At 42.1% G+C, this 27789-nt stretch overlaps 1 protein-coding gene across 1 annotated transcript; it reads left to right on the forward strand.

The window, feature by feature from the left end:
• The first annotated feature begins 394 nt into the window (after nt 1–394).
• Nucleotides 395–27789, forward strand: LOC104156239 (FERM, RhoGEF and pleckstrin domain-containing protein 1-like). The gene is made up of 12 exons (XM_009707779.1): nt 395–462; nt 2341–2482; nt 7206–7248; nt 8328–8406; nt 12044–12141; nt 16869–16983; nt 18134–18281; nt 21011–21106; nt 21662–21825; nt 23459–23527; nt 24271–24355; nt 26527–27789. Exons 1-12 carry the CDS (start codon nt 395–397, stop codon nt 27787–27789), a joined length of 2370 nt encoding a protein of 789 aa, XP_009706081.1.

Consider the following 27789-nt stretch of genomic DNA (forward strand, 5'->3'; position numbering starts at 1 on the left):
GTCTCGTCCAACCATAATGATTCTATGATTCTATGATTCTATTCTATGAAAGCAAATATCCTTTGCTTTTTGCTGTGAAGGGGGCTGATAAACACGTCCTTCTGCTCTCTAGCAGCTCCAGCCAAACCATGGAGACCTGAGACTAGTCTGGGGGCAAGGAGCATTCGCCTAAAGTTTCTAAATCGTTTGTAGGTGTATTTTCGGAGAAGTAAACTAATATAGTTTACACTCGTTCTAATGTCTTTTTAATATTATTCTGTTGCCTCCAACGAAATGCACTTACTGGGAAGGTCTTTCGTTAAGAGACGATGTATGTTTGGATGTGCCTACATACAGCGATAGATGGAGTAGAAAACGTGGGAAGCTTTCTGTTAGAACTGACGTACAAGGCGCGATGGCTGGCATGGGCTGGGCGGTGGTCGTCGGGGATGCTTTCGCTTTAATGAAGCTAAAGAATGTGAAGTAGGTGTATTCAAATATACATGCACTTGCGACTTATTTTGGATGGCATTACATCAGATCAAAAGTGCTCTGTCTTGAAAAATAGATGTCTCCCTTTCTCGCCTCCTCTGTCTTCTCTTATTTAGCATTTTGATATGAATTATTTTAGTTACTGGAAGGTTGGTTATGACAAATGCTTAAAAAAAAAAATTAGTACCTCTATCTGCCGTTGTTCTTGATGTGTTTTCTGACAGTATTCATGAGGCTAATGTTTGCTACAGCTAGCATTAACAAACAGTTAATAAAATAATCTTGATGAACATTGCTTCCTGGTGGCATCGGTCTGTTAGAGGCACTGGGAGTACGTTGGGCAAAAACCTGCTCAGCGAGTTCCTGGGGAGGTGAGCTTGACTTTTCCCTTCCGACCTTCAAAACCAGCCGATATTAGGGGTTCGGTCATTGTGTCCTGCATCACAAGGCCACTGCAGTAGCACATATATCCTGTGCTTTCCCTAGAAAAAAGTCATCCTTTGAATTTCTCTGGTGTAAGCCTCACTAACGGGTATTTACTTTTCACAATTCGTATTAGATAACATTAGATAAATTACCTTTGGAAAAATGCTTTGTACGTCGGGTTGTGGCTGAAAACCAGGTATTACCCTAGGTGGAAAAAACCTGGGAGTTTATTTTTTGGGATTCTAGTGAAACAGAGACCGAACTGCGTAGCAATGCATCCCGGAGGAGGTGGGATTGAGCAGCTGCCCACTCACGAGTGTCCTGTTGGTACAGGCACTGCCTGGAGGTGGCAAGACCCGGGCTCAGGCTTGGGTTTGAGCCAGGCTGGACAAACTGCCCACCTCTAATGGTTTTCGTTTCTTTGCTCTGTTACTGCTATTTTATTTTGCTCTAGTAATTATTTACTGGGCAGAAAGGGAAAGGGCCAGTCTGTAGGTTGACTGCAAGGGCATTTGTCTGGGGCGTGATGGGTCTCTTTAACAGTAGAGTTTGTGCAGTTTAATGGGTTATTATTTGTTCTGAAGAGAGTGGAGATCTGTGTTTCAAGGCCTCTTGAGTTAAAATAGGTGCATTTGTCCAAGGAACAAAAATATTTGATTTCAGTGATTGGCCTTTTTATACAGAAAGAGTGGTTTTTGCTGAAGACTTGCTGGTGAGCTGTAATTTACAGTATTTGCTGCAGGTGTGGATTTAACTGACGTGCTGAGGAGAAGAATCCTTACAATCAGCAAAGCAGTAGCTCTGGGAGCTAATATTGGGCTAGAACATCTGGCCTTTCAGTGGGTGGAAGGAAATGCTTACTCTTGACTCCTCCAAACTACTCGGCAACTCTGTTAGGGTAGCACAGAGGAGTCTTGACCGACCATGATGCCCCACGGCAGGAGGCTCAGGGTAAGCCCATGTGTAGTCAGAACCCAGGACTTGAGCTCGTTACATATCAAGCGATGTCCAGCAAACCCTCAGACCCTTATGTTTTATATGAGAGGTCTGTTGGGGAACGTTTTGGGTTCAGTATGTTGTACACAGATGTACGTAGCACCACCTGACATGGCTTGAAGGACCATGGGATGAAATAGCTATCCTGCAAAATTCCCAGTAGAAATTAACCTTGGGAGACTTAAGAAAACTATATCCCAAGTCTCCTTCTTCTACCTCTTCTATTTCATGGTATTTTTCCCTCAAAAATAAAAATGCACTAAATGTGGATTCTGAGCTGCCATCCGGGGATAGACGGATATTTTCTGTAGCTTTAAAACTAGTGTAGTTATTGTCAGCTGCCCAGTGGGTATGGATGGAATATCCACGGATTTTATAAACTGTTTTGACAGTGTTGTTTGCTGGACAATTTCTTAACATAATAATTTTTCTGCCACTAATTAAAAGCATCTTTGTAACCCTAGGCTTTGTTTTCTTCTTACAGCAAAGAGCTCCAGGGAAAGTTTTGCATGATGCTGTTTGCAACCACCTGAACCTTGTTGAAGGCGACTATTTTGGCCTTGAATTTCCAGATCATAAAAAGATGATGGTATGTAAAAGGATTAATTTTCAACTGGTTTTCATCTACATGCACGCTGTATTCTCTCCTTCTGCTCTTTAGTTATAAAGTTATATTTAATCCTTAAACTCCAAAAGAAAAAAGGGATTTTTTTTAAAAAATGGTTCTTGCCTGCTGGACTTGAAGAAATGTTTTTAAAACCTGATTACTCCTGTCAGATTTCATTTGTGTTGAAAGTAACAGCCAGTTCAGACACAAGTTGGAAAAGCATTTTATCTTCATCAGTTGCAGTAGAGAAGCCAAAGACTGGACTGTTGCAGAATCTCAACTCTGATTTTACAGACCTGCTTAATTTGGAGTGCAGAAATAATCTTTCTCTGCAGACAGAGAAGTTGCAATGATGGTGACACAGTTCCAATGATTTTCATTGTGGGGCGAGAAAGTGGATAGATAAAATATAACAAGGTTAATGAAAAAGAAAGAAAAAACAAAAAACCCAAATAAATTGATGAAAAAACCTGTCTGGGGAGCTGTGTGACACAGGCGGCTGTCCTGGTCCTGGCACTTTGGACTCTGAGAACTGCTGCCAGCAACATTCAGCCATTGCAGTAATACTTGTAGGGTAGAAACAGTATCATGTAGCGGAGAAAGCCAAAGACGAATGACTTCTCAGCCTCTAATGACTTTCTTTCTGAAGTTTATTTTACTTTAGACTTACTGTGTGACCTACTGGCATGTGTGCTGGTTATCTGGATTGTTTGACCGGTACATTCTGGTGTATACTGGATTTCTTGCCTGTTCAATGAATTCTGCACCAGGAGCCTGGCTGACCTACAGGAGATGACTTTGGGCAATTAGGAAAAAAAAAAAAAAAAAGATCTGTTTTCTGTCCATCTATATAAAATTTCTGTAAGGAGCAATATTTCTTAATGAAAGAAACAAAAGAGGATTTATCCGCTGCTACAGTAGTCTGTTGTCATGACTTAGTGCAAGCTTACATAGACACCAAAACTTAACCTTAGTGGTCATAATGTTTTAGGCTAACTATAATTAAAGAGGAAATTTAAAACAATGGACATCGATCTTTAGAAGTGATCTGCTTCGCAGTTTACTCTTGGATTTACATGAAACACAGTTTACTAAAAAGTTTCGTATTCTGCCAGATATCCTTGGCTAATGCCTTAGGTAACTTGAGAGCTTAACATCACTCTTCAAAACAGTGCAACTCTGCAGTAGTGTTACTACAGAAAGTCCATGTAGCCATGTTAATAATGACATGCTGATGTTCCTGATATATGTATATGTGTAAAACTGAAACAAAGCCTAACATCTCTTGTATATACAGTTGCTTTTTAGTTTTCTAGAAAATAAGAGAAGGTCATTTGATCGACCTTCTCTACTTCACCGGTCATTAAGTTTCAAATAGATCACCCTCTGTGTTTTGCTCAGAGACCTGAAGTAAACTAACAGTTTTCAGTCTTGTGAAAACAAAATGTTTTATTTGCTTGAGGCAGAACACAGGAGAGATTGAGGTACTGCCAGTGCCTGAGGCCCTCGCAGTGGCAGGAACTGACTGGCTGGAAATATGTCCAGGTGATCACAGTGGGTGAGCCAGGGCTCTGATAAAGAGGACGGTGAAGAAAACCCCCTAAGATTATTGCCAGTTCGACCTGAAGGAAAATGCCTCCATGCATCGAGCATGGTAACTCAACTGACCCCTACTCTTGCAGAAGGAAATACTAGCCAAGTATCTGAGAGAGCTGGTCCGTGTTAATTGTTCCAATCTTTGCTTCTGAAAAAGGGGGAGATCCCCAAATCTTGCCCACATCTAGTCAGCCGTGCCCCAGGAATGGTGAGATTCAGTGGGAGTAACGCCTTTGACCACCTAAGAGCAACTCACAGAAACTCTGGAGCAGGAAATTTGATTACAAATTGTTGTTTCAATGTGGAACAGCACTCCAAGAGTAGTATTTACACTTAAAATACAGTAACCAGTTTATATGATGCAGTTGAGGTGAATGTTCCTGTGGGATTTAAAACTGTCTGAACTTCGTAATGGCCATAATGCAGAACTCGGGCATTGTGCAGATAAAAAAAATTGCAGTTAATGGTGTGTCTGAGAAATAAACCACACGTGCATATTTTACATTCGTATCATCTGAAGAGGAGTTGCTTTTCCAATATAGCGTGCAAAGTAAAAGGAAAAATAAATATTTAGAGCGTATTTGTTTGGATGTAATCATATGTACGTGAAGTCATATATTCACAGTTCAGCTGTGTTTGTTTCAACGTGGAAGGCTCCAGACCTGATACCTGATATATAGACAGTTGTACGTCAAGATGCCTGGCGGCTGTATACATTCAGGTGTGCCATGCTTGTAGCAGACAAGATCTATGTGGGAGATGAACGTGGAGGGTCCGAGGGCTACACTTGCTGTGGGGACAACGAGAAGCGAAGCGCTGCTGCTAAGCCTGGGGTTTCACGGAGTTTCATCACACTTGATGTCTGCCCCAGTTCTCCAGCTGCTGAAATGCAGTCACTATTGTGGAATGCCAAACTTTGTTTAAGAAATAAATAATCTAGCTTTTGTGGTTCCGGAGAAAACTGAAAACATGAAGCTTAATTGAAACTTCATGTTATTTTTCATTTTTAGTTTATAAACCAGCCTCAGATTGACTGTGTTTAGATACAATGCGGGAGTTGCATGATGCATAAGTTTTGATTGTTTGGGTTCAGTGATAGCGGTAAGGTCTTCATTTTGCCCCACTTTTCTCCCTACACACATTCAATACATGCATTTCTAGTATCCAGCAGTCTGGTCAAGGATGTTCTAACTTCCTTGTAGGATGATTGGGAAAGTGGAGAAAGGAATGACACACTTGTGTGCTGATTCTGTATCATAAACTCCCTCTGGAGAGAGAGAGAGAATATTATTTTATTTTCTTGGTGTCAAGTAAAACACGTTACTCCCATATTCTTGTAAGCTGGCTGTTTCATATTCAAGATTTTTTTTTTCCCGCTAAACTTGGCAAAGTCCCTGACCTTCATTGCAGATTGTGTACGTGCCAACTTTCTGAAACAAAACAGTTTTAAGTTACTGAAATGCCAAAAAGTGTCAGAACCAGTTTAACGTGTGATAAACACTGTGTTTTGTATTCTTGGATAACCAAATTTCTTTAGCCCTTCTGGGAAAAAAAAAAAAAAAGAGACAGACTTTCATAGGCTGAGAAACATAAAAAGTATTCCATTGAGAAACATTAGTGGGTGTGAAAGGGCAGGAATGTGAGGTCTTTGCTAATTGGAAGCACTCATATTAGTAATGATGAAAATAGCAAACAGCGTTGGAGCAGTTACAGCAGCAATACAGGCCTGTTCCTGTCTGGCTTCTCAGGTGATTTTCTAAAATGCATATTTTGAGTATGTTTCAGTCTCTGCATAATCTAAAATTATTAAAGGTCGAAGATGTATTCATTTCAATACGTATTCTTTTTCTAGAGGAAGACTTGGTTAATTTGTTTTTTAATGGCTTTAACCTTTGTGACAGTTGTAGGATGTTCCTTCACAAATTCCAGGCGTCTCCAGGGGAGGCTCTGTGCAATTGAGTGAGATTTAATGTTACACTTCTCCAGGCTCTGCAAGTCCTCTGGCTTTTACCTTCTGTGTCATTGTCCCTCAGCTTTCCACAACAATTTTCCCAGACCGTTCTGACTGAAGAATGCAGGACTGGGGTTTAGGCTCTGAAAACTGTATTTCCACCCACTGCTGCTCTTTTAAAACCTGAAGGAAAGGCCCACACACTGTCCTGAAAAATAGGTTGTTACAAACCAGATGAAGAGTCGTTAAGCATTGGAACGGGCTCCCCAGGGAGGTGGTGGACTCGTCATCCCTGGAGGTGTTCAAAAATGTTTAGATGTGGCGCTTCGAGACACGGTTTAGTGGGTTTAGTAGGCATGGTGGCGTTGGGTGGAAGGTTGGACTTGATGATCTTTGAGGTTTCTTCCAACCATAACGAATCTATGATTCTACAGAAGTTACACTGCCCCCAATTAAGAAAGCCTAGGCCTGAGCTTCCCAGGCGTATAGAAAAGAGATGATGTTAGACAGCTCGAAAGTAAGCTTCCTTCTGCTCACGCTTTGGACTGTTGTCTGCCTCACGCCCTTGGCCCGAGAGGACATTCCTCCCTCAGGTGGTGGCGGTGAGACTCCTTTATCTCCATGGGGCCGTGTTTATGCCCTGGCCTCACAGTTGGGTCCCCAAAACCAGGAGGTTGCCACCTTCTCGTTTCTCTGTTTGCCCAGCATTCCCAGCTTAAAAGCAAGCACCAGCCCCTTTCACTTGCCTTTCTCAAGATTAATTAGGGTGAAGACCACAATGACAGTATAGAACTGTCTTTTTCTGAGCTCCTTGTTTCGGTTGTTCTTTCCACGAAAGGAATGGTTCCTGACCAAACGTGCTGTGTGATTGTTGGTACCTGAGAGGAGTGAGGATTTCCTCACTGTTTTCCAGCTCTCTGAATCTGTCCTGCTTCAAGAGCTGTGCCACGGTGACAGCCCATTAACAGTGCTGTTTCCTGAACATCTGTCTTCCAGAGTTTGGGGGAGAAAACCCACTACATATAATTAGGGAGAGTATGATGACCACACTGGAAAAAATAAATAAATAACCGATAATCCAAGTAGTACAATAAAAAATGCTCCTCTGTGAGTGGTAGTTTGTTCAGAGATGGTAACACCACCTTCTTTTGTTTTCAGGTGTGGCTTGATCTTTTGAAGCCTGTTATGAAACAGATTAGAAGTAAGTACTTCCTCGCTGTCATTTATTTTGTCAGTCTGAGAATACTTGAAGGAACTAGGACTCTGTCAGTTGGGATCTTTATCTTCTCAACTTTCCTCACTGAATTTTATTTGGATTATTTTTTATTTCTGGTCTGTCCTTAAAAGATGTACTGAGTGCTGTGAAATTATGTCGCATGAAGATACAAAGGGGCTGACGTAGTAGGAGGCTGCGGTGGTGGCAATGGAGGGAACAGTTTTGTAGAGAAAAAAGAGTGCGGTAAAAGAAGGATTAAAGGAAGCATCCATTGCCAAAAGGTAGCAGTAATCAGGATAAAAGAAAAAGAACAGGAAGACATTATTACTGAGAAAGAGCTAGCAAATATATTACAACTGTGTGGGACATTGCTGCAGCACTGTCTGAGACCAAGAGGAGGGAACAGTTGGGATAGGGCCATCAGGGAAAGTTACGGTGGGTGGTGGGAAAGGACAGGAAATTGTAAATAGCCGTCAGCTCCGGGAAGAGTCGAAGTGAACAGGAAAGGTTTTGGTGATTTTGTTTCTCTGTCAAATATCAGCAAAGTTCCTCATTTATTGAGCTTTGCTATTGAGGTTCAAGTTTTCCTCGATGCCTCTCTGGTCATACTGGACTGTGTGTATGGTCTGGCACCTCTCCTTCTCATGAAAGAGAGATGCATTGGTCCTTTTGTCACTGGTCTTACTTGTAAGAGTCGGAACAAATGTGCTGCTATTAAAACAGGAAATTTGCTAGTGGACTTGAAAAATAGAGTGTATTTTAGCTCTCTTCTGTTCTGAAGCAAGGAAAATAGACGTGCATAATATATTCTATTGGATCAATTGATGTAATTACTGAAAACACACTCAGTTTTGGCAGAGTATCCCTTGACCAAGTTGCTGTTCTCTTTTATTATTTGTAAATTTTATTGTGCAATCTCTAAATAACGTGAATACTAACGTTAGGAGGTTAGCATGTACATATGCACTGCAGGTTCCATGAATCATCCCTTGTACATCACTCTCTAACAAAATTTGGCTAGCGTGTTACTGATGTTCACTAACTTCCTTTGACCTTTCCCCTAGGACCGAAGCATGTTGTTGTAAAATTTGTGGTAAAATTCTTCCCACCTGACCATGCTCAGCTGCAGGAGGAACTGACAAGGTTAGTAGCTGCATGACTTTTTTTCTTATTAAATCTCTGGTGGACAGAGCGGTGAACATGGAATTTGGGATGATTGGATGAGGATCGATGGCTGCCTTTTAGTATTAGCTTGATGTTATTTGCTGCAACCCTGAGTGCACCTGAAAAATAGACCCTAAGATTCAGTTGCAGTCTGTGCTGAGAGGTTCTGCAAAGTGCAGGAGTCCTTTGCCTCCTTGGATTTAGGATCCGGGGAGAGCTTTACTCACCCCAAGAGAAAGCAGTTTGGCAACAGAGTTCTCCAAGCCCTTTTGGCAGTGGTGTTGGAAGGTGTGGACCAATCTGATCTCCTTCTATGGCAAAGTGACCCGCTTAACAGATGAGGGAAAGCCTGTGGATGTAGTCTGTCTAGACGTCAGTAAAGCATTTGACACGGTCTCCCACAGCATCCTCCTAAATAAATTGGCTGCTCATACCTTAGGCAGGCGGACTCTAAGATAGGTAAAAAATTGGCTGGATGGTTGAGTCCAGAGAGTTGTGGTCAACAGAGCCAAATCCAGTTGGTGACTGTTCACTAGTGGTGTTCCCCCAGGCTCAGTTCTGGGACCGGTGCTGTTTAACATCTTTATAGATGGTCTGGATGAGGGGATTGAGGGCACCCTCAGTAAATTGGCAGATGATACCAAGCTGGGTGGGAGTGTTGATCTGCTGGAAGGTAGGAAGGCTCTGCAGAGGGACCTGGACAGGCTGGATCGATGGGCTGAGGCCAACGGCGTGAGGTTCAACAAGACCAAGTGCTGGGTCCTACACTTCGGCCACAACAACCCCATGCAGCGCTACAGGCTGGGGGAAGAGTCGTAGAAAGTGATCAAGCAGAAAAAGACCTGGGGGTGTTGGTTGACAACCAGCTGAACATGAGCCAGCAGTGTGCCCAGGTGGCCATCAGCATCCTGGCTTGTATCAGCAATAGTGTGGCCAGCAGGACCAGGGCAGTGATCGTCCCCGTGTACTGGGCACTGGTGAGGCCGCACCTCGAGTGCTGTGTTCAGTTTTGGGCCCCTCGCTACCAGAAAGCCCTTGAGGGGCTGGAGCTAGTGCAGAAAAGGGCAACGAAGGTGGTGAAGGGTCTGGGGCACAAGTCTGATGGGGAGCGGCTGAAGGAGCTGGGGGTGTTTGGTCTGGAGAAGAGGAGGCTGAGGGGAGACCTGATCGCCCTCTACAACGACCTGAAAGGAGGGTGTATCTGCCTCTTCTCCCAGGCAACCAGTGACAGGACAAGAGGGCACGGTCTGAAGCTGCACCAGGGGAAGTTCAGGCTAGAAATGAGGAGGCATTTCTCCCCAGAAAGGGTCGTTAGGCATTGGGATGGGCTGCCTAGGGAGGTGGTAGAGTCCCCATCCCTGGAGGTGTTTAAGAAGAGACTGGACGTGGCAGCTAGTGCCATGGTCTAGTTGACATGGGGGTGTTAGAGCAAAGGTTGGACTCGGTGATCCCAGAGGTCTCTTACAACCAAATCGATTCTATGATTCTTTGAAGGGACCTAAGGCATGTGTTGGTGCCCTTGGGTGCTCTTCTGCTGAGGGACACGTGCAAACCTACACCCACATTTGGGAGAGAGTTGCTTTGCATGAATTGCCCAGTTGCAGCAGCATTGGACCCTATTTGTATAGCCAACACGAACGCCAAAGGTTTGCACAGGTGGAAATGTGACTTTGGAGATGGAGAAATGGAAAGGAGAGGGAATAAAATGAAAAGTAAGAGGAAGGTAGAGAATGATACACACGCATGCAGAAAGAGTACCTTAAAGGTGTGTTTACTTTCAGTGCATTTCAAAAACTTCATTTAATCTCTGAATTTCGCACTGCATTGGCATAAAAAGTCGTATTTCTCTATTAGTAAATATATATATGAGGGACCTATTAAGGTTCTTCCTCATTAACAGGTCCTTCCTTTATGGTCGGAAGCATTGTTTCATTACAATATTTCTTCACTGCAGCTTTTCACCTCTTTTTCTGATCTACAGTATTATTATTTTTTAATTACATTTTCCCATTCTGATTCAATATTTTCACTATTAGTTTTTATTTTTAATCTTCCCACGAGATGAAGTCCTCTTTTACAAAAAGCTCTTGTGTCTATGATCTGCTTTATGAAGAACAAGTCCACTTTTGTGATGTTCTGTGTTTATCTCTGTCTTGTTTTCTTTTGGTAATTGAGCAAAGAATGGAAAAAAAGAAATTATCGATATCTCTTGCTGGCCTGGACAGAGAAAAGTAGAAAAGGAATATTTACTTGAAAGGCTGAGTAGAAACAATAAAGGGATGAATGAAAACTCACAGTGGGATGTTACTAATGAAACATTTCTGTTTCTCAAGAGATATTCTGCATATCAGTTACTTAGTATGTGAACTGTAACTTGATTTTTGGTGGTCTCTTTCTGCACCTGGAGACATGTCTCTCAATGCTAATGACTTGTTTGCTGAGATTTTAAATTTGTATGCTAGGGAACTTGAATATATGTACACAGCAGCGTGTAGGATGTAAAAGCATATCCACAGGGAACAGCTTCATCAGTTGAAGAAGCAGAGAATGCAGCACTTTGGCGCTAGATTCTTCTACTAGGGTGAATTTTGTATGGATAGGCGGATATCTGCGGGTTTCAAAAGGACGTTATTTAAATCGGCTATATTATTTCCTGTACTGTGTATGTTTCCATACTTCTCAAATCAGCTTGCCCTTTTCATTTCATTTACCTACATCTCCTTGTTCAGAAACTCACTGTTCAAATGAGAGCTTTTCACTGAACCTATTAAAATCCAGTCTTATTAAAAGCTATTGAGATTCTAGTATGAGTTCTGCAGAAGAGCTGCAGTCTTTGGAAGGCTTGTTAAGGTGTCTAACCAGTTCAGGTTTCATACCAACTGTAGGAGAAATGCCCACTGCTAGCTCATTTTTTTTCTAGGGAAGAATTTGATGCTGAGTGGAACTAAGCAATTTCAATTCCCGATGAAGCTAGAAGAAATTTAAAAGTTGAAATAATGTCATGGACATATGTTGTCTCTGCACTTAAACTGTTGATGTAGAACTGCCCTACGTGGCTGAGATGGTTTGGAGGCGACGTTAAAAAAGGCTGATGCGCAGGCGGTGCAGGTAACGGGGCCACAAAGGTATCGGAGGTAGCTAGAGTTGTTTGATCAGGATCTTGCTCCTCGTTTCCAGGTGAGTGCCAAGGTGGAAGTTTAGAGTTCTCGTCGTATTCTACAAGTACTGACTGATAACTCTAAATCACTGGTTTATCTGGCATTTCTTCGTAGTTACGAGCGGCTCCATTATCTAGTGCTGCTTGCTGTGCGGTTGCTGAGCACTTAATAGCTGTCACACTTGCTTTCACTGTCATATCTCAGTGCTCTGGTTCCAAGGGAGCGAAGGGGAGAGAGAAAGAGAGCGAGGTTGGTTCTGCAAAGCAGCCACCGTGGAAGACTTTAATGGCTGTGATACAGTATCTGTTTTATTTAGCCTCTAAACTTAGGAAATTGGGATCACTTCTGTAGATTCCAAAAAGTGAAAGGAACATGTAGTCAAAACCGGAGTTGGCGTTGAAACACTTTGCCCTTTCCCTCATGCTCTGTGTAACTCTTTGTTGACTTTTGTCTTGCAGGTACCTATTTGCATTGCAAGTGAAGCAGGACCTGGCACAGGGAAGGCTAACGTGTAATGATACCAGCACTGCCCTCTTAATCTCGCACATAGTACAGTGTAAGTTCCCTTTTTTCTTCCTTCCAGGAGGATGAACAGGATGATTGATTGGATGTGTTTTGCTGGGTTACCTGTTAGTAGCTGCTATAGGGACATGTTTAAGCCACATGGGCAATTTATTGTATTTCTGTATAATGGGATTCAGATAGAGATAATTTACTCTTTCAAATAAAGAAGAGCTCCTGGACACTGGATTTGCATTTTTAAAGCACTGCATTCAATAGTCTGCCTAGGATGATTTAAAAACCAAACTTTGCAGGCAGTGGCAAATGGGTTTGAATTCTTCTGAATTCCTGCTTTATTATACTTTGTATCAAGTCAGCAGAGCATTCAAATTCCTGGAGATCTGTGTGCTGTCTAGAGAATGTAGTAAATAAACATGCTTAGAATGCCAGACTGAATCACAGTCCTAAGAGGAAACTGATAGGGCATTTAAAAAGGACAACAGATTTTAAGCTTTTTTTTTTTTTTTTAATTGCAAAGTATGCACAATAAGACTGTTCGGTAGAATCATACATTAACTTTGTTCATCACATCAAAACTTCTTTTAGTTTCCAGATCACTTGAAAGGCAGTGTGTGTTTTTCATTTCAAGACTTTATGGATACTCATCTTGAGAATAACATTAGGAAAACCCACTTAGTAGCATGTGTAATGGTTGTAATAGACCACTGTTTTGAATGGTCATTGTAAAATTCCATATTGCATATTTCCACTGAGATGCTGCTGTATGGAAATTGCAGTCACCAAAGATATTCAGAAGCTCTTTAGTGAAGAACAGATAAATCTCATATTCCTTTGTCATAGTCTGTTTGAGTGTTAGGACAGTTTCTCATCAGTTGCTGTCGGAAAGGTAGGTATTGCATGGTTTTCTATTTGCTGTGGTCATCTTTGCCTAGTGTAACTCAGTAGCAATAAGAAGCTGTACAACAGCCTCTGTGAAATTCTATATTCCTCATATCGTTTTAAAACTGAGTATTTTTGCAGCACAGACTTAAAATAAAAAAAATAAATCCTTGGCTAGCGAGCTTTTCGTGTCTTTTAGTTTTTCCCATTCTGTGGTGTCCAGCACACCAACTGTAGTTCTTTCCTCGTTTAAGCTAATTTGCTTTCATCTCAGGAAAAAAAGTCTTGATCGTTTGGGGGAAATTGAGTATCATTAGTTACACTGCATTCTAGGAGGGTGATTTTTCCTACTAAATGTCTGTGCACCAAAGATAGATGTTGGGGAGAGAACACCCTAATGCATGTGTGTCTCTTCATTTGAGGTATTGCTTCATGATCATCCTCCTTTGAGCTCTTGTCTTTTGTATGCCTTATTTTCCTTATGACTTCTTACTGATTACTCGATTAAGTTCTTCACTGAACTATCTACAACTCTGGTGCCTGAACTGCTCAAAGTGCAACTGCTAGCTTGTTTTCCTAACGCAACAGCATAAGAGGGTAAAATACAGGGCGTCCTTTCACCTTTACAAGCTGTCCTTTTCCCTTCTCCCCACAGTCAAACTCAAATTTAATTCCGTGTTTTTTCAAAATTCCTCCGTTATAAACCTGGCCATTCCCTCTGCCACACCTGTGCAGGCCAGCAAGAGGCATTCCTTTCAAAGTGTGCAAAAATGGCAAATCGCCACCATTGCTCTGACCCTGCTGAGATGCATTATGCTGTTGGATTAAATAATTTTCCTCAGTTGCTGGAAATGATCACGATGACTTTGAAATCCTTGTAGTTCTTTGTTGCCTTCACCTGTGAGCTTGAGGTGCAGACTAATTCTGAACTGGGGTTTTAGGAATCCAGTAGTACTCTCCTTACGGGGAGAGTAAGGTAGGATACTTCTGTAGTGAAAAATGGAGTTTTTCCGTCGTGTCAGAAGGAGAGAGGCGAGAGATTCATCATGCCGAAGTGAGACAGTATTCACAGGATCTGAACTGCCATTTTGGGCAGAGGGATGTCGTGTCTCATGGGGCACCTGCAGCGCTGCTTCCCCTCACCATCTCCAGACTGCAACCTGGACCTGTTTTTTTCCATTTATGGTTTTTCCCCTCTCCCTTTTGTGTGTAACGGTGTTCGCTAGAAACCTCTGCTAGAAGGTTGTGACTGTCTCATTCATTTATTCATCTTATGTCTCATGAACGTTTTTCTGTGAAATTTTTCTCTGGTAAGAATCCGTAGCTGTATCTTACCCACATGGCTGTTTTTTGTATTTATTTTCTATCTAGCTTATTATGCAGTAGCCAAAAAAATACGACGTATTTGTCTGCAACAAAAATAAAACTAGACAACTGATAAAAGTAATGATACCAAAGTGGAATGATTGAGACTGCAGGAGGTTACGTATTCGATGTCTTATCGATGCAGTGCCTATGAGCGGTTTCCATGGGGGATATCTGATCCCAGAAGGCCCTTACATTATATATATGAGCTTATGTCAGTGTTATAGACTGTTATTTATAGGAAATCGTAATATGACAGCAAATAGGTTTCTGTTGAATTAGCATGTATATTACAGAATGAAATTTGTATTTGAAACATTCTGTTTCAAAATACCTTAAAAGCATTGTAGGGAGCGTTAGAAGGGAGAGGACACTTTGATACCGCAAATGATACCGTAAAGTGAGTGTGTGAAGTAAGATGATGAACTGATTAAAGGAAAAGAGCTGAAATACAAAGCATTAGACGTATCAGAAGTGCTAATGCAGACCGAGTACAGCGTGGTGTAATGCACTTGCAAGGTAAGAGAAAAGAGAGCATCAGTGGAAATCAGTCGTTGGCTAAAGCACAGGAGAAGATTTTAAAGAAGAGTTATAGGTGAGACTGACAATATTCAAAATACAACTCCCTGTCATTCTAGAGGGAGTGCTACTAGAAAGGCATTTAAGGTGGAAAAGGAGGGGTAAGGAGAGAAGTAAAAGCTGTTGAGTACGAGGTTAGAGAGAACAAATTCAGAAGTAACTTGAAAACCAGGAGGACAATTTTGATAGTGGATTTGCAGCTGACAAATACAGAGAACACTATAGAAATCGTGTAGAGGTGAAATAAGAGTTTTCTGTACTTTTGGCTCTTAAGTAAGTGCTACAGAAGGTGGTTTGAGTCCATCCGTGTACAAGAACATACAGGGTATGAACTGCATTTTAAAGACTCAAGGCCCGTGTTATTTGAGGTGTTGCAAACCTAGGTGGGCTTATGGCTTCATTAAAGAAGAGAAACTTGCCTGTCATTTGAGTTAGGGTTAGAAACAGACCCTAAAGATTTGTGATGCTAGGGTGAGTAAAACTGGAGTGAGGGAGCTGCTTCTGAGATGGAAACAAAAGGGACATTTTAACAAAGATTTCAGACAAATTCTCAAAGATTCTGTAGTATTTCTGCTGTTTCAAGGAATGATTCAGAGCAGATGGGAAGAGGGAGGGGGTGGATATCAGTCAGTCTCGGTTATCAACTGTTTTCCACCTCTGACCTCCAAAGTATAAAAAGTCATCGTGTGGCTGCAGGCAGTTTGGATTGAAAGGTTGCTGCTCTGTCATTCGTAGATGCTTTGGTCCTCCCCTGCCCACGCGAGGTTACTGCTCCCCCTCCGCATTTGCGGGTACATCTGATCCCAGGCAAACTTTTGTCAGCAGTCACCCGCAGTGTTTTAAATATCATCTGAAACCTTTCTTTTTTCTAAACCAACTTATTTGGGGCAGAACTGGATTAAGGGTTCATTTACATGGACGGAACTGAGGTGAGGATGAGGCAAGGAGTCTGAACTCGAGTCTGTGATATCCTAGGTCAACTGCGCAACAACACGTCTGACTGCAACCTGGATTTAATTTGAGGGCGCTGCTTTTTAATTTCACTGACGTTATTAAGGCGGCAGCCTTTGTTGTAACGATATTACTGTTATTCCAGCAGGTTTGCAGGCAGAAGTTGTTACGCTGTTCATTGAAAAAGCTAATAGCAAGATTTTCAGAGGCATTCCAAGAATAGCAGGCAACAAGATAGTAATCTGGCACCCACACATAGATTGCCTGTCGTGTCCTCCCCCTGCTAAAAAAAAGGAAATCTCCCTGAATGGGCTGCAAAATGGAAGGTGGGTGTGACATACTGTCGCACACACGGTATTGAATAACTGCAGCAGATGGGAGCAATACTTTGAGGAGGAGAGAGACAGAATGTGTCTCAAACTGCCGCAAAATTAGTGGAAGACAAATGTTTCATAACCCCATGAGGTGGAATACATGCCTGTGTTCAAACAAGCAAACAAAACCATCTTTCAGATTGTCCCCCAAAGATTACGGTGTGGGGCATGGGCCTGGGGAGGAAGGTTGTGCTTGGCTGCTCCAGGGAAAGACACCTGAGCACCATGATGCGTGTAAGAGAGGTGGATGAGTTCTGCTGAATTAATGCCGTCCTCCCTCTCACCCCTGCCCTTATCCCGCACACAAGTCAAGGAAGCACTGTGGTGGCTTCATTTGTCCAGTTGACATCCAACAGGTACTTACTTCATTGTGGTGGATGGGAGGGATCCTTGGGCTTCTTCCCACAAGTCCGATGATAGTAACACAGAGGAGAGGGGAGGAGTGCGTGAAAGATAACGCGGTGGGAATCTGAATCATAAAACCATGGCACAGCTTCCAAGAAACTATGTTTGCTTCTCTACCCTCTTCCCAGCTGTCTGCACCTTCTGAATTGCCTGAATAATTCAGATTTAATATAACGTTTTAATAGATTTTTCTTAAAATTCTCCGTAGCTGAGATTGGGGATTTTGATGAAACCATAGACCGTGAACACTTAGCGAAGAACAAGTATATACCTCAGCAAGAAGCACTAGAAGACAAAATCATGGAATTTCACCGTAGCCACATGTAAGACTTTTTGGTTCTTGTTATCGGCCGCCATTTCCTTTAGAGCAGTTCTAACTGTAAATATATGCTAGATCAGAAGTACAAAAGAGATTTGGACCTCTGAGTTTGTCAAAGTTCACTTCTCAAAAAACGTTCAAGCCTATGAATTTCCTGAAGGTTACTCCTGCCTTTCTGCCATCATCATAACAAGATGTTTAAAGAGCAATTGATTTTGATGTTCATTCAAGCATGCCATTATTTTACAGTCTGTTTCATACAAGATGCTTCACTGCTGATTTTGTGCATGCAGGTATGATTGCAAATGATGACTGATCAGTCAGGCACTTCTGACAGCAGTCTTTTTGATTTCAAGGACGTTCAATGTTGCCTTTTCACCTTTCCATGCTGTATTTAGAGATGGGTGAAGAAGGGATTTCATGATAGTTTTAGGAAAAGCACAAAGTGCTTGCAGAATTAGGGATTTGGGGGAATATGATTCAAGATGATGATGCAAATTGGTATCTTAAAGCCTGGACAAATGACTAGTAGTAAGAAGATGGTTAAAAGAATTACGAATAAGGCATAGAAAGGTACTTTTTTGCTGTCGAGAACACTTCAAGACTCAAACAGTTTCATTTTGAGCTACACTGAATTAGATTTGAGTGGTAGGGAGTTCTATAGCAGTAGTAATCAAATCTTTTGCATAATTTTATCGTGATTAATTTAGTGCTTTTGGGTTCCCAACGTTTATGTTAAGGCTTTCATGTCTTCTGTTTTACTTCATTTTGGTATTGCATTCACTTTTACGGTGAACAACATCTTTACATGCTTCTGTCTATGATTTTTGGGGGGGGAATGTAGCATGTTTTTCCAATGGAAAATACAAAGTTAATGGTTCAAAATCTAGCTCCATCAAGTGTCTCAGAATTGGAGCAATCAAAATTTATAATAGACTGTAAAATCTGTGGAGCCTTTGACTTTGGTTTAGACTAAGATAAAGTTGTTGTTGTAGCTGATATAAATCTGGGGACATAGAAAAACCGTACGGATATTATACCTCTGACAGGTTTCAGCCTCTTTGATGAAATGTCTCTTTATTCTCTGGAGGACCTGTTGATCTCTATTAAAAGGTGTGAAGAATTTGTGTGTCTTCTCTCTTTTCTTTCTCAAGGGGACAGACACCAGCAGAGTCTGACTTCCAGCTTTTGGAGATTGCCCGTCGCCTGGAAATGTATGGAATACGCTTGCATCCAGCCAAGGACAGGGAAGGGACAAAAATCAACCTGGCTGTTGCCAACACAGGCATTCTGGTGTTTCAGGTTAGAGCTGCTCAGGACATGACTTTGTACTTTATAAAGCAAAGAGATTTCTTACAGTGATAAGAATTCAGGACCTCAGCCATGTCTAAAAGCACTTAGTTGGGTTCAGGAACTTCCAAATTCTTTCTAACAATGACCTTAAGCTTTTTATAGCTGCGTTAGGCCCTTCCCTTCCAGGGACTCTTACCTTATTCGAATGCACAGAGTAAAACTCCATCTGCAGCCACAATGTGCTGTTCAAGATGCAAATTGATCCACAGCTCACAATTTGCAAGTTGGCCGTGCTGACACCTCCTACGTGTAGCAGCAGGTAGGTCTTGCAGGCGTGGTGCATACTAAATGGATGTGAAGCAGGGACAAATAAAATAACAGACAACTGGAGCGCATGAAGAAGGATGTAGGTAGTGAATGTAAGCTCTCCATAGTGTTACTTTGTCAAAGTTTTTACGATTTTCTTGACCAGCCTTGACCATTCTACCTTTGCTAAATCCAAGAATCTTACTTCTTTCTCTAAAAGGTCCAAAGTGTTTTCCTTAGGTTTCTTTCCTCTCCTCTCCTCTCCTCTCCTACCCCAATCAGCCTAGTAAATGTTCATGAGGCATCATTAGTAAATTTATCAAATTCTTGTTCTGCAGTTCCCCTTAGGTAAATAACAAATTGGACTTCTACAGTTGTGAAGGTACAGGTAGTCAGCTGGTGTAAACTGGTTTCATTTCCGATGAACTTTTGTCGACTAGCTTCCGAAATACTACTTACCTCACTCAGTTTACTTACTGTTTTTAACACAGTTCTTTAAAATGTCCATTTTTTCAATTGTCAGAAAAGACTATTCATTTTAACTGTTTGACTCTAGTTAAAATACTAATGTTTCCAACCTTATAAAGTAATTTGAGGCCTTTTATAAAGAAAAACAACAGCAACAAACACAGAAATATGTCTGACCCAAATGCTCTTAGATCTAAATTTAAAAAAAAAACAAAGACAAACCCAAACAATCAAACAAAACAACCACCGAACCCTGATTAACTAAATGGGTTGCTAGTAAAACCCCAAAATTGAAGCATAGATTGAAGAACAAGAACACCAGGATGTTGTTAGAAATGCACATAACTGAAATAATTGTATGTTCATGTTCAGACCCTTGCCCTGCTCCTCCACAGTATTTTCATCAGCTGAATTAATGAATTGCAAAACCTTGTAAATTAAGCCTGTCTTACAGCTGAAAGTATGTGTCCGCAGAAAACGTCACGGACCTCACTGAGTCCCAGCAGACAGCTGGGATTCTTCCATAAAGATGTAGCTACTGGTTGAAGGCCCAAAGCCTGATTTGTAAAGCTCTAAAACTCAGTTGTCTCTTCTTGTCCTAATGTGTTTGGGACTTTAAAAACAGGGTTGGTTGGGGTTTTTTTGAACTTTCAGAAAAGCCTGGAAATTTTGCTGGATCAAGTTCCAAGACTGAATGCTGAAAAGGAAGTCAGGCTCTGACCAGCAATTGGCATCTGGCAGTAGGCTGAGAGCTTCCTTCAAGCACTTCATAGAGCAAGAGCCATAAGTTCATCTTTTTATTTGGGAATCTAACTGATAGAAATTGAAATGTGAAGACCTCATTAGAATGACCTCAAGGAAAATAAAGGTTCATTCACAAATGGCATAAGCAGTAGTCGGACAGACTTATTTTAAAGCCTGCCATTTATGTAGAAATCAGTGTCAGTGCTGCTGAATATTCTAAGGGAGATTAGTTATGTGGTTCTTAGACAGCAGGTTGACTTTGCAGAGATCATCACACTGTCATTACTCCTACGTCTGTCTGATGACGACACCCAAATCAGCGTGGGTTTCTGCATTTAGCAATCCTGTAATAGCTCTCTGAAACTTCTGTGCTGTGCTGGAGGCATGTTTGTGTTGAAGTCGTTACTGGACAAACTGTTGTAATGAGTATTTTAAAGTAACACCTCCATTACCTTCTAACATAGATTGAAAACGAGACTTGGGGGGGAGGGCTAGGGGCTAATGATGTAGTGGCTGGGGAATGTAGTATTTTAAAGATAATTTTTCACAAGCTTGCTGTTTGCTTCTGGTTTGTGGTTGCTTTTTTTTTGGGAAAAGCATTTTGTGACTCTTCAGAGACAAGTAATTTATTTACATTCCTTTTACTTCTGTTACTTCCTATGAAAGGTCAAAATATTCACAGTACTTTGTACTTCCAGTACAAAACACCCAGTTGCTGGTTTTTCACCCCCCCCGTTAAGTAGAATTTAAAAGGGCGTTTATTTTGCCCTGTAGACAGACAAAGAGGAGGGAGATCTACCCCATGGAAGTGTTATTGTCTGGATTCCCTGCATTCTCTGTAGCTGGTGGAAAGAGAAGGAGGCACCTCTGGGAGGTGACTTAGTCCACTGGAAATCTGAGTCGACGTAGTGGAACAAGATAACATCACCTGGGCAAAAGCTGGGCCACCCTGTTTTGTGCAGTGATACTGTGTCGGACACTTTCACATCAACTCAGTATACCTAGTCCTATAAATATGCAAGAGTTTAACCATAAGTATCTGCCTTCAGTCACAGCACCAGATGCTTATGGTTTGCATTATCAGAGGAGAAATGATAAGAAATATCATCATTTCAAGTGAAGTGAATAGATGATTAATTTATGACAAGCTTTCTTTAGTGGTTTAGATTTCTCCATTCAGATCTGGAATGCTTAAACTCTGCTGACTTTGTTCTCTGTAGGGTCACACCAAGATCAATGCCTTCAACTGGGCTAAGGTTCGAAAGCTGAGCTTCAAGAGGAAACGTTTTCTTATCAAACTACGGCCTGATGTGAATGTAAGTCCTTGCCAGGAATTGATGAAGTTGACAAAAGGTTATTTGGTAAATCTCGATGCACAGATCAAACATGTTTTTATCACCTCAAGAAGATTTTTTTTTTAATTCATTAATGGCTTATGTTCACTGTTGGTGTTGCACACATCAACCTGGCATCTCAGGTGAGCAGTCCTAGCAAAGGAAATGTGAACTGAATGTCACAGAGTCATCTTCTGGCTGCGACTGTGGTACTGCATCCGCAGTTCTTAAGTTACAGCATGTAAACCACCTCTTCTCGTTAATGCGTTAGTTTAAGACCAGTGCTTTATCTCTGTCATATTTCTCAATGAACAGAAGTTTGAGCAATAGCTCTGATACTGCCAGGTAGATCAGTGGTGTCTCAAAGTGGGAAGGATAGGGCCTGTTAAGCCAGAAAGCCAATGAGTTTGGAAAAAGTGGGGGGTTTTGTGTTTGTTTGTTTTTTTTTTCCTTTGAGCATAGCGCCTGCTTTGTCAGCGTATCTCTATAATGTATGTTCCTTGCTTGCTTACACTGCAGTACTATCTCAATTTTCAGAGTTCATTCCAGGACACCCTGGAATTCCTTATGGCCAGTCGAGATTTTTGCAAGTCTTTCTGGAAGATCTGTGTGGAGCATCATGCCTTTTTCAGGCTTTTTGAGGAACCTAAACCAAAGCCTAAACCTGTTCTTTTTTCTAGAGGTTCATCATTTAGGTTCAGGTAAGACTTGCATTCTTCTTTCCACCTTTGTTGTCTCCCCATTTCAAAATCACATCCATAACGACCTAGAATTAAACCTATTATTTGCAGCTTCCTTTTTTTACATTGTAGTTTGCTCCTTTGTATTCCTCATTGCATCTTCTCAGCCAGAACAGTGCAAAGAACACTGTAGGAAGCGTTAATTTTATAGTAGATGTTGCAAAGTAGCTTTCTGGAGGTAAGATATAAAGTATATAGTTCTAACATAGGAAAATCCACCTGTGTCCTTAGCGACGCTACCTAGCAACTTTTTGGCTCTCTTTGGACCCTCTGGTTCTAGGATGGGATCTTTCCTATGTGTCAGAGTAGAGATTTGTATTCTTGTTGCACGGCCCTGTGGTAAACCCATCTCTATGCAGTTAAAAGCAATGGCTTCTCTTTGTGCTGAGACCTTTATGCTTGCAAAGGGTTTGTGCGAGAGGACCACCTATGCTAAGACCAAGTCTACCTATGCTATTATTAGAGCTGTAGGAAAGTTTTTAATAGTTGGGTTATTGGGGTTTTTTTCTTACACTGGCAGAAACCTCATTGTAGATATTGTGTTCTGTATGCCAGGGAGGGAAATCCTTTTATTCATGCAGTTTATTTTGTTTGTGAAGCTGATATAAGCTGAACAGCCAGAAACCCTCTTTGCTGAGATAAACTGTACACTCTAGTTGCCTTGCACAAGAACGTAGTAGATGTGGCCATTCTAACTCCCCTCTCGCTTTGGCTTCTGACTGCAAAGTAAATTAATTACAATGGAAGGACCTATGTTAAGTTAAACAAGCTGTAACTTGTTAAGTTTCTGCCTGAGTAAATAGCAGACTGTAGGCGCATCCAACTTACCTCCTGGTTTGGAGAACAGGTTTTGGCTACATCTTCCACTCGCTGTGATCTGTGCTCCGTACATTCAGTAACTTTTTCCAGACCTTGTGGTAATTCAGTTAGTTGAATTCCCCTCTAATGAATGGGAAGGATTTGATTCTCTCTTGAGTATTCTTGAGGTGTGAGTTTCCTTAACTGTTCTCAGTTCCCTTCAGAGTTTATAACTTTGCACAATAGGAAGTGCTGAGCTTTCTCACTACTTTTTCATGACCTGTAGCAGAAGGGGAGAAAGGGATATCCAGCCTAAATCTCTGCAGAAAATGTGTATGTGCTTAGTTGATGTATTTAATAGTAGTAACTGAGTCATGAAATGCATTTTAGTGGTTTTCATCTTGGTTCCAGGGTTTACTGATACCAGGTAAGGCTGGTATTTGGCTCAAAAGGATTCAAGAATATTTTTTGTTCATGAGAGGAAAACTTAACCCCTGCTTCGCTTTCTATTGTGGTGACTTCCCAGTAATGCAGTACCCTATAGAGAGCACACAACTGAATTTAAGCAGTTCTGAAATGGCATCAAAAAGTAGCTTCATAGCAAAAAAAGAGGCAAGTAACATGCAAAATGATAAAAATCTGTGTGTGTCTGACCAGGTTCCCTTCTTTACGATCTTACAGGAGTTTCTGCTGACAGTGAGAAACACTTCTCTGGTTGCTGTGACTTCATATGCAGGCCACATACATGTTGATGATGTATATTGTATTAAATATTTTAACCGTGGTTTTCTTCCAGTGGTCGGACTCAGAAGCAAGTTCTTGACTACGTTAAAGAAGGAGGGCACAAAAAAGTGCAGTTTGAAAGGTGAGAGGAAATAAATGAAGTATCCCAATGTTTTAGTCAAAGAAAAGTCATGACTTTCAGTTATTTATATTCTAAGATCTTGGCAGCAGTCCAAGTGAAAAATGCCGCCTTTGCTGCTTTGACACTTTATCACTTGTATAATATCCCTTTGGTCCTGAATGTTTCGATGGAAGTCAGCATAACCTATAGTTTACTTGTAATCAGTAGTTTTCTATCTGTTTTTCAGCAGTGAGTATCCTACCATCACAGGTAACTTCCTCCCATATTGATTTGCACCCTCTTTGGTGGGATGTGGTTAATGTGTGTGAACAGACATATTCACTTCAGAATAAAACTGAAAGTAACAGAAATAGGTATAGCCAACCTCAAGGGAGAGGTCTCCAGGGAAAGCTTCCAACTTGCTAGACCCAGTTCTGTCTGAGCTCATCTTGCTCATGGCGAGCTGAAGGTAATGGCCAAAATGCCACAAAGACCATGACAACAGTTCATTGTGTATGACTCGTGTTCTGGTGATAGACCATTTTTGCTTCAGTGCCTCTCCCTTTTCTTACAATAGTATGTTTGCAACGCATAGCACATTTGCATTTTACAGAAAGGAGGAATGTTAATCTGTTTTGGAGCAAACTATTATGAAAGCTGCTCTTCAAAGTTTCTGTTTTAAAGGAGGCATGTCTCTTGATTCCTATCTGTAGAAAAAAAAAAACTGAAATGGCTTCTTATTGTGATTTTCCTTTTACCTCCAGGAAACACAGCAAGATTCATTCCATCAGGAGTCTGACTGCACAGCCTTCAGAACAGCATTCAGAGGTGCCAAAACAAGTCAGTGATGTAAATGAAACCCTGGATCATGGCTTTTAAACATTTCTTGTTAGATTACCCTGCACTGATTGCTGTTTTGAAACTCTATGAGCATAGTTTTCTGCTCGCTTTCCATTTAACTGAGAGCTGAGGAGCCCTTAGGTGTCATAAGCTTTAGGTTCTGCAAGTTGAGCAGTTTCATTTCCACGGTGGAACAGCATTGCTTCCAGACAACCAGACAAATATAAATAGTGAGCTTGTCTGGGCTGTACTAATGACCATCTGAAAAATTGCAATCCACAGCGTTACTGCTGGGGTCCTAGATTGTAGCTGGTTGTTGCATCTGGGAAAAGTTTAATTCTTTTTCTTCACTGGTGAGTCTTGGTTGACCAGGACAAGGTGTTTTGTCGTATTAACCAGGGAGGAGAAGAATTATTTCATCAGAAAAATTACAGCTCTGGATGTTTAAGCCATTATCTCTGGTAGATACTTAATGTGTTTGTCTTATGTGAATAGCTGTTATGTGTTAGGAGTTTGCAAATCCAATAGCCGAATAGTGGCAAGGGTGCAGCAGCTGCACTTTCCCAGTTCCAACCAGTAGTAAGGCTGAGTGTGTATTCACTATGGGCACCCGCATAACTGCACATATACAAGATATATACACGCAGCCAGCCACATGGGTAAACACAAACAGAAAAGGGCACTCCCACAAGCACAAACAGTGCCAGTGGCCTCACCCTGTTCTACTCTTTGACTGATCAGGATGAAAATTCATTTGTGGAAAATATGTATACATATATACGATATGGATCCCTCCTGCAACTGGTCTTAGACACTCAGTCTACCAGTAGCGGGCCCCTGCATTCCCAGGTCTCCAAGTGGCTGCTACCTGGACATACAAGCCCCCAAGGCTCACAGCCCCACTCCGAGTGCTGCTGTTCAGATCTGCAGACACACAAGCTGTGGGTTCTTCCAGTAATTCATCTTAGACACTCAGTCGAACCAGTAACTGACACTTGGATCCTCTGGTTCCCGGTTACCTCACACACATGCAAAGGTGTCTCGCCAATAGCTGGTACAGACTTAGGACATTGCCTGTAATTGAACTCCAGGCCCCATGGTCTTTCCAGTGTCTGGCCTGACTTATGACTGCTCCAGTACTTGACTCCCAGCTCTCTTATCCTACTCATCAACTAGTCCAGTTTAAGGTTTGCTAGCAATTACACATTGACCTACCCACCCACCCAATATGAACAGTTGTTGGCATACCAGAAACACCCAGACCATAGGCTGGTGGCTCTCCTGGGACAGCCCCCAGAGGAGCCAGGTCAGGGAGCTCTGTTTTCCTGACTACGTTATTGGGGTTCCTCTGCCTGCCAGTGTTTCTCTGTGCTCATCTCTGTTTGTGGAGGTGAACCTTTAATTGCATAACCTTAGGTTAGGTAGAGCTTAAATGTCAGGAGCAAGCTACTGGGTTAATGTATATAAGAATGTACCTGAACCTTCACCTTCCTTGCATTGCTTCCTTTTGATATTCACAGGCTCTAATTTCTGCAAATCTAAGAACTTCACAATATTCTGTTATAAATGCGGCCCATTTCAAATCTCTTTTAGCATTTTAATATTGCTAAGACAAACTCAGGTAGAAGGAGCATGGCTACTGGGCAGATTTGACATATTTATGTGTGCAGAAAAGCCAGCCCGTGAACTAGTGGCGGGTATGCTCCAGGGATTGAACGTGGGGTGCTCAAAAGCCCACACATGGCTTTTGTAGTGTATATAAGTAGGCTGTGCAGAATTTGTCCTACGTGCTTTTCTTTATCTCCAGCTTCTCAGAGTAGTGCAAACAGGTTGATGTTCTTGGAGTGTTGATGGCTGCCTTAGGGCATGGAAACACCTCAAATACCCCTATTTACATATTACCACATTCTGTCTGCCTTCTCTTCCCTTGCTTAGCTTATGTATTTTTCTGTTCTTCAAGATCAGAGACCTCTTATTTTTAATTCTAATTCATTTTGAAGCTTGGGTTACCGCTTCTGCTTTCAAAAGACTCCTATTTTGCTGCAGATGCAGTGCAAAATTCTGGTGCGTAATTACATGTAGCCTCTTCCCTCTGACTCCCTTCCCTCCCAAACCTCTCCCCTCCCACCTGTCCCTCCCCCTTTCTTCTCCCCCTTGCCTTCCCTGTTTTATCTTTCCAGAGCTCTAGCTTTGCCTATGGAGACGACAGTGATGCTGCAGCGGTGCAGAGCTGCCGGCAAGGAAAGGAATTGAAAGCTTCAACAGAAGACACTGGACAGCACAAGAGTCCTTCCTTGAAGAAGAGCCCAAAGGAAGGCAGAAAAGTGGACGGAGCAGTGGTGTCAACAGTGGAGGAAGAAGAGGAGGCTGCTAAGGACAGGATGCAGCAGAACAGACCTCAATCACAGCAACCAAGCACAGGTCCAGCTTCCAGGGCTGCTCATGGCAGCAGCACCTCCATTCCTTTCATTGACTGCAGTGATGTAGATAGCGAGTATGATCTCCTCAGAGGACAAATAACCCGGTCATATTCCCAAACAAATGACAATTATGAGGGTGATTTGACCAGTGGTGCCTATATTCACCTCAGAGATGAAAATCGCAATAGAACTAGATATAGGGATTCCTCAGCCTCTATAAAGTCTTCCCAGTATCTCTCTGAAGAGTACCTTGATGATAACCCGGCTAATCTCTCCTTCTACGCTGGGGGAAGCCCCCGGATGCCAAGGCACAGCTCGCTGGTTGATGAAATGTTTAGAGGGCCAGGGAGCCGTAGTCCGCTGGCCACTCCATTGCCTCCCAGTAGCAAAGGGTCAAGCCCTAGTATGAGCCTGAGTAGAACTGGCTCTCAGGGTTATGGCTCAGAAAATGGGCATGACTGCAGGGTGAGGCCTGGGGAGGAGGATAGCCATGCCAGTAGTTGCCATGGGTATTGCAGATATTCTCCAGGTTCTCAACGGCATCATGCACAGAAAATCCCAAATCTCTGCAATAAATCAGTTACAGATCCATTTATCCTGAGCCAGATATCCTCAACGCCCGGGCAGGAGTATAGATCAGAGAGTTATTGTAAAGGAGGCGGGGTGGCCAAGATATCTTCTCCAGAAGGCAAAATGATGGCCAACGGCATGCCAGCCGGGGCACAGGTGAAGCAGAGCCCAGTCATGCAGTCACTCCATGCCAGTGGCATGCTGGATCACATGGCTGCAGTCCAGATGATGGAGGGCTCCACCAGCAGTGGGACAGAATCTAGCGATTCTGACTCGGAAATCATTAACCCCTTCACTCATCCCCTGGTGTTTGGAAATCCCATTGTGCTGAGTTCCTCTCCCATGCCTAGAAATAAGTACTCCTTTGGAAGCCTTCAGCTTGATGAGGAGGTAGAGGAGGATGCATCTGTTGGCCTCAGTGATGAAGATGGTGTGCAGGTCTTCAGCTGCTAG

This window comes from Cariama cristata, unplaced genomic scaffold, assembly GCF_000690535.1.
Source record: "Cariama cristata isolate BGI_N322 unplaced genomic scaffold, ASM69053v1 scaffold589, whole genome shotgun sequence".
NCBI lineage: Eukaryota > Metazoa > Chordata > Aves > Cariamiformes > Cariamidae > Cariama > Cariama cristata.

Coding starts and splice junctions, on each gene's coding strand:
- LOC104156239 (XM_009707779.1), top strand. CDS start 395: ATGGCTGGCATGGGCTGGGCGGTGGTCGTCGGGGATGCTTTCGCTTTA. Junction 21,826..23,458: donor GGTTCATCATTTAGGTTCAG/GTAAGACTTGCA, acceptor GTTTTCTTCCAG/TGGTCGGACTCAGAAGCAAG. Junction 23,528..24,270: donor AAAAAAGTGCAGTTTGAAAG/GTGAGAGGAAAT, acceptor TTTTACCTCCAG/GAAACACAGCAAGATTCATT.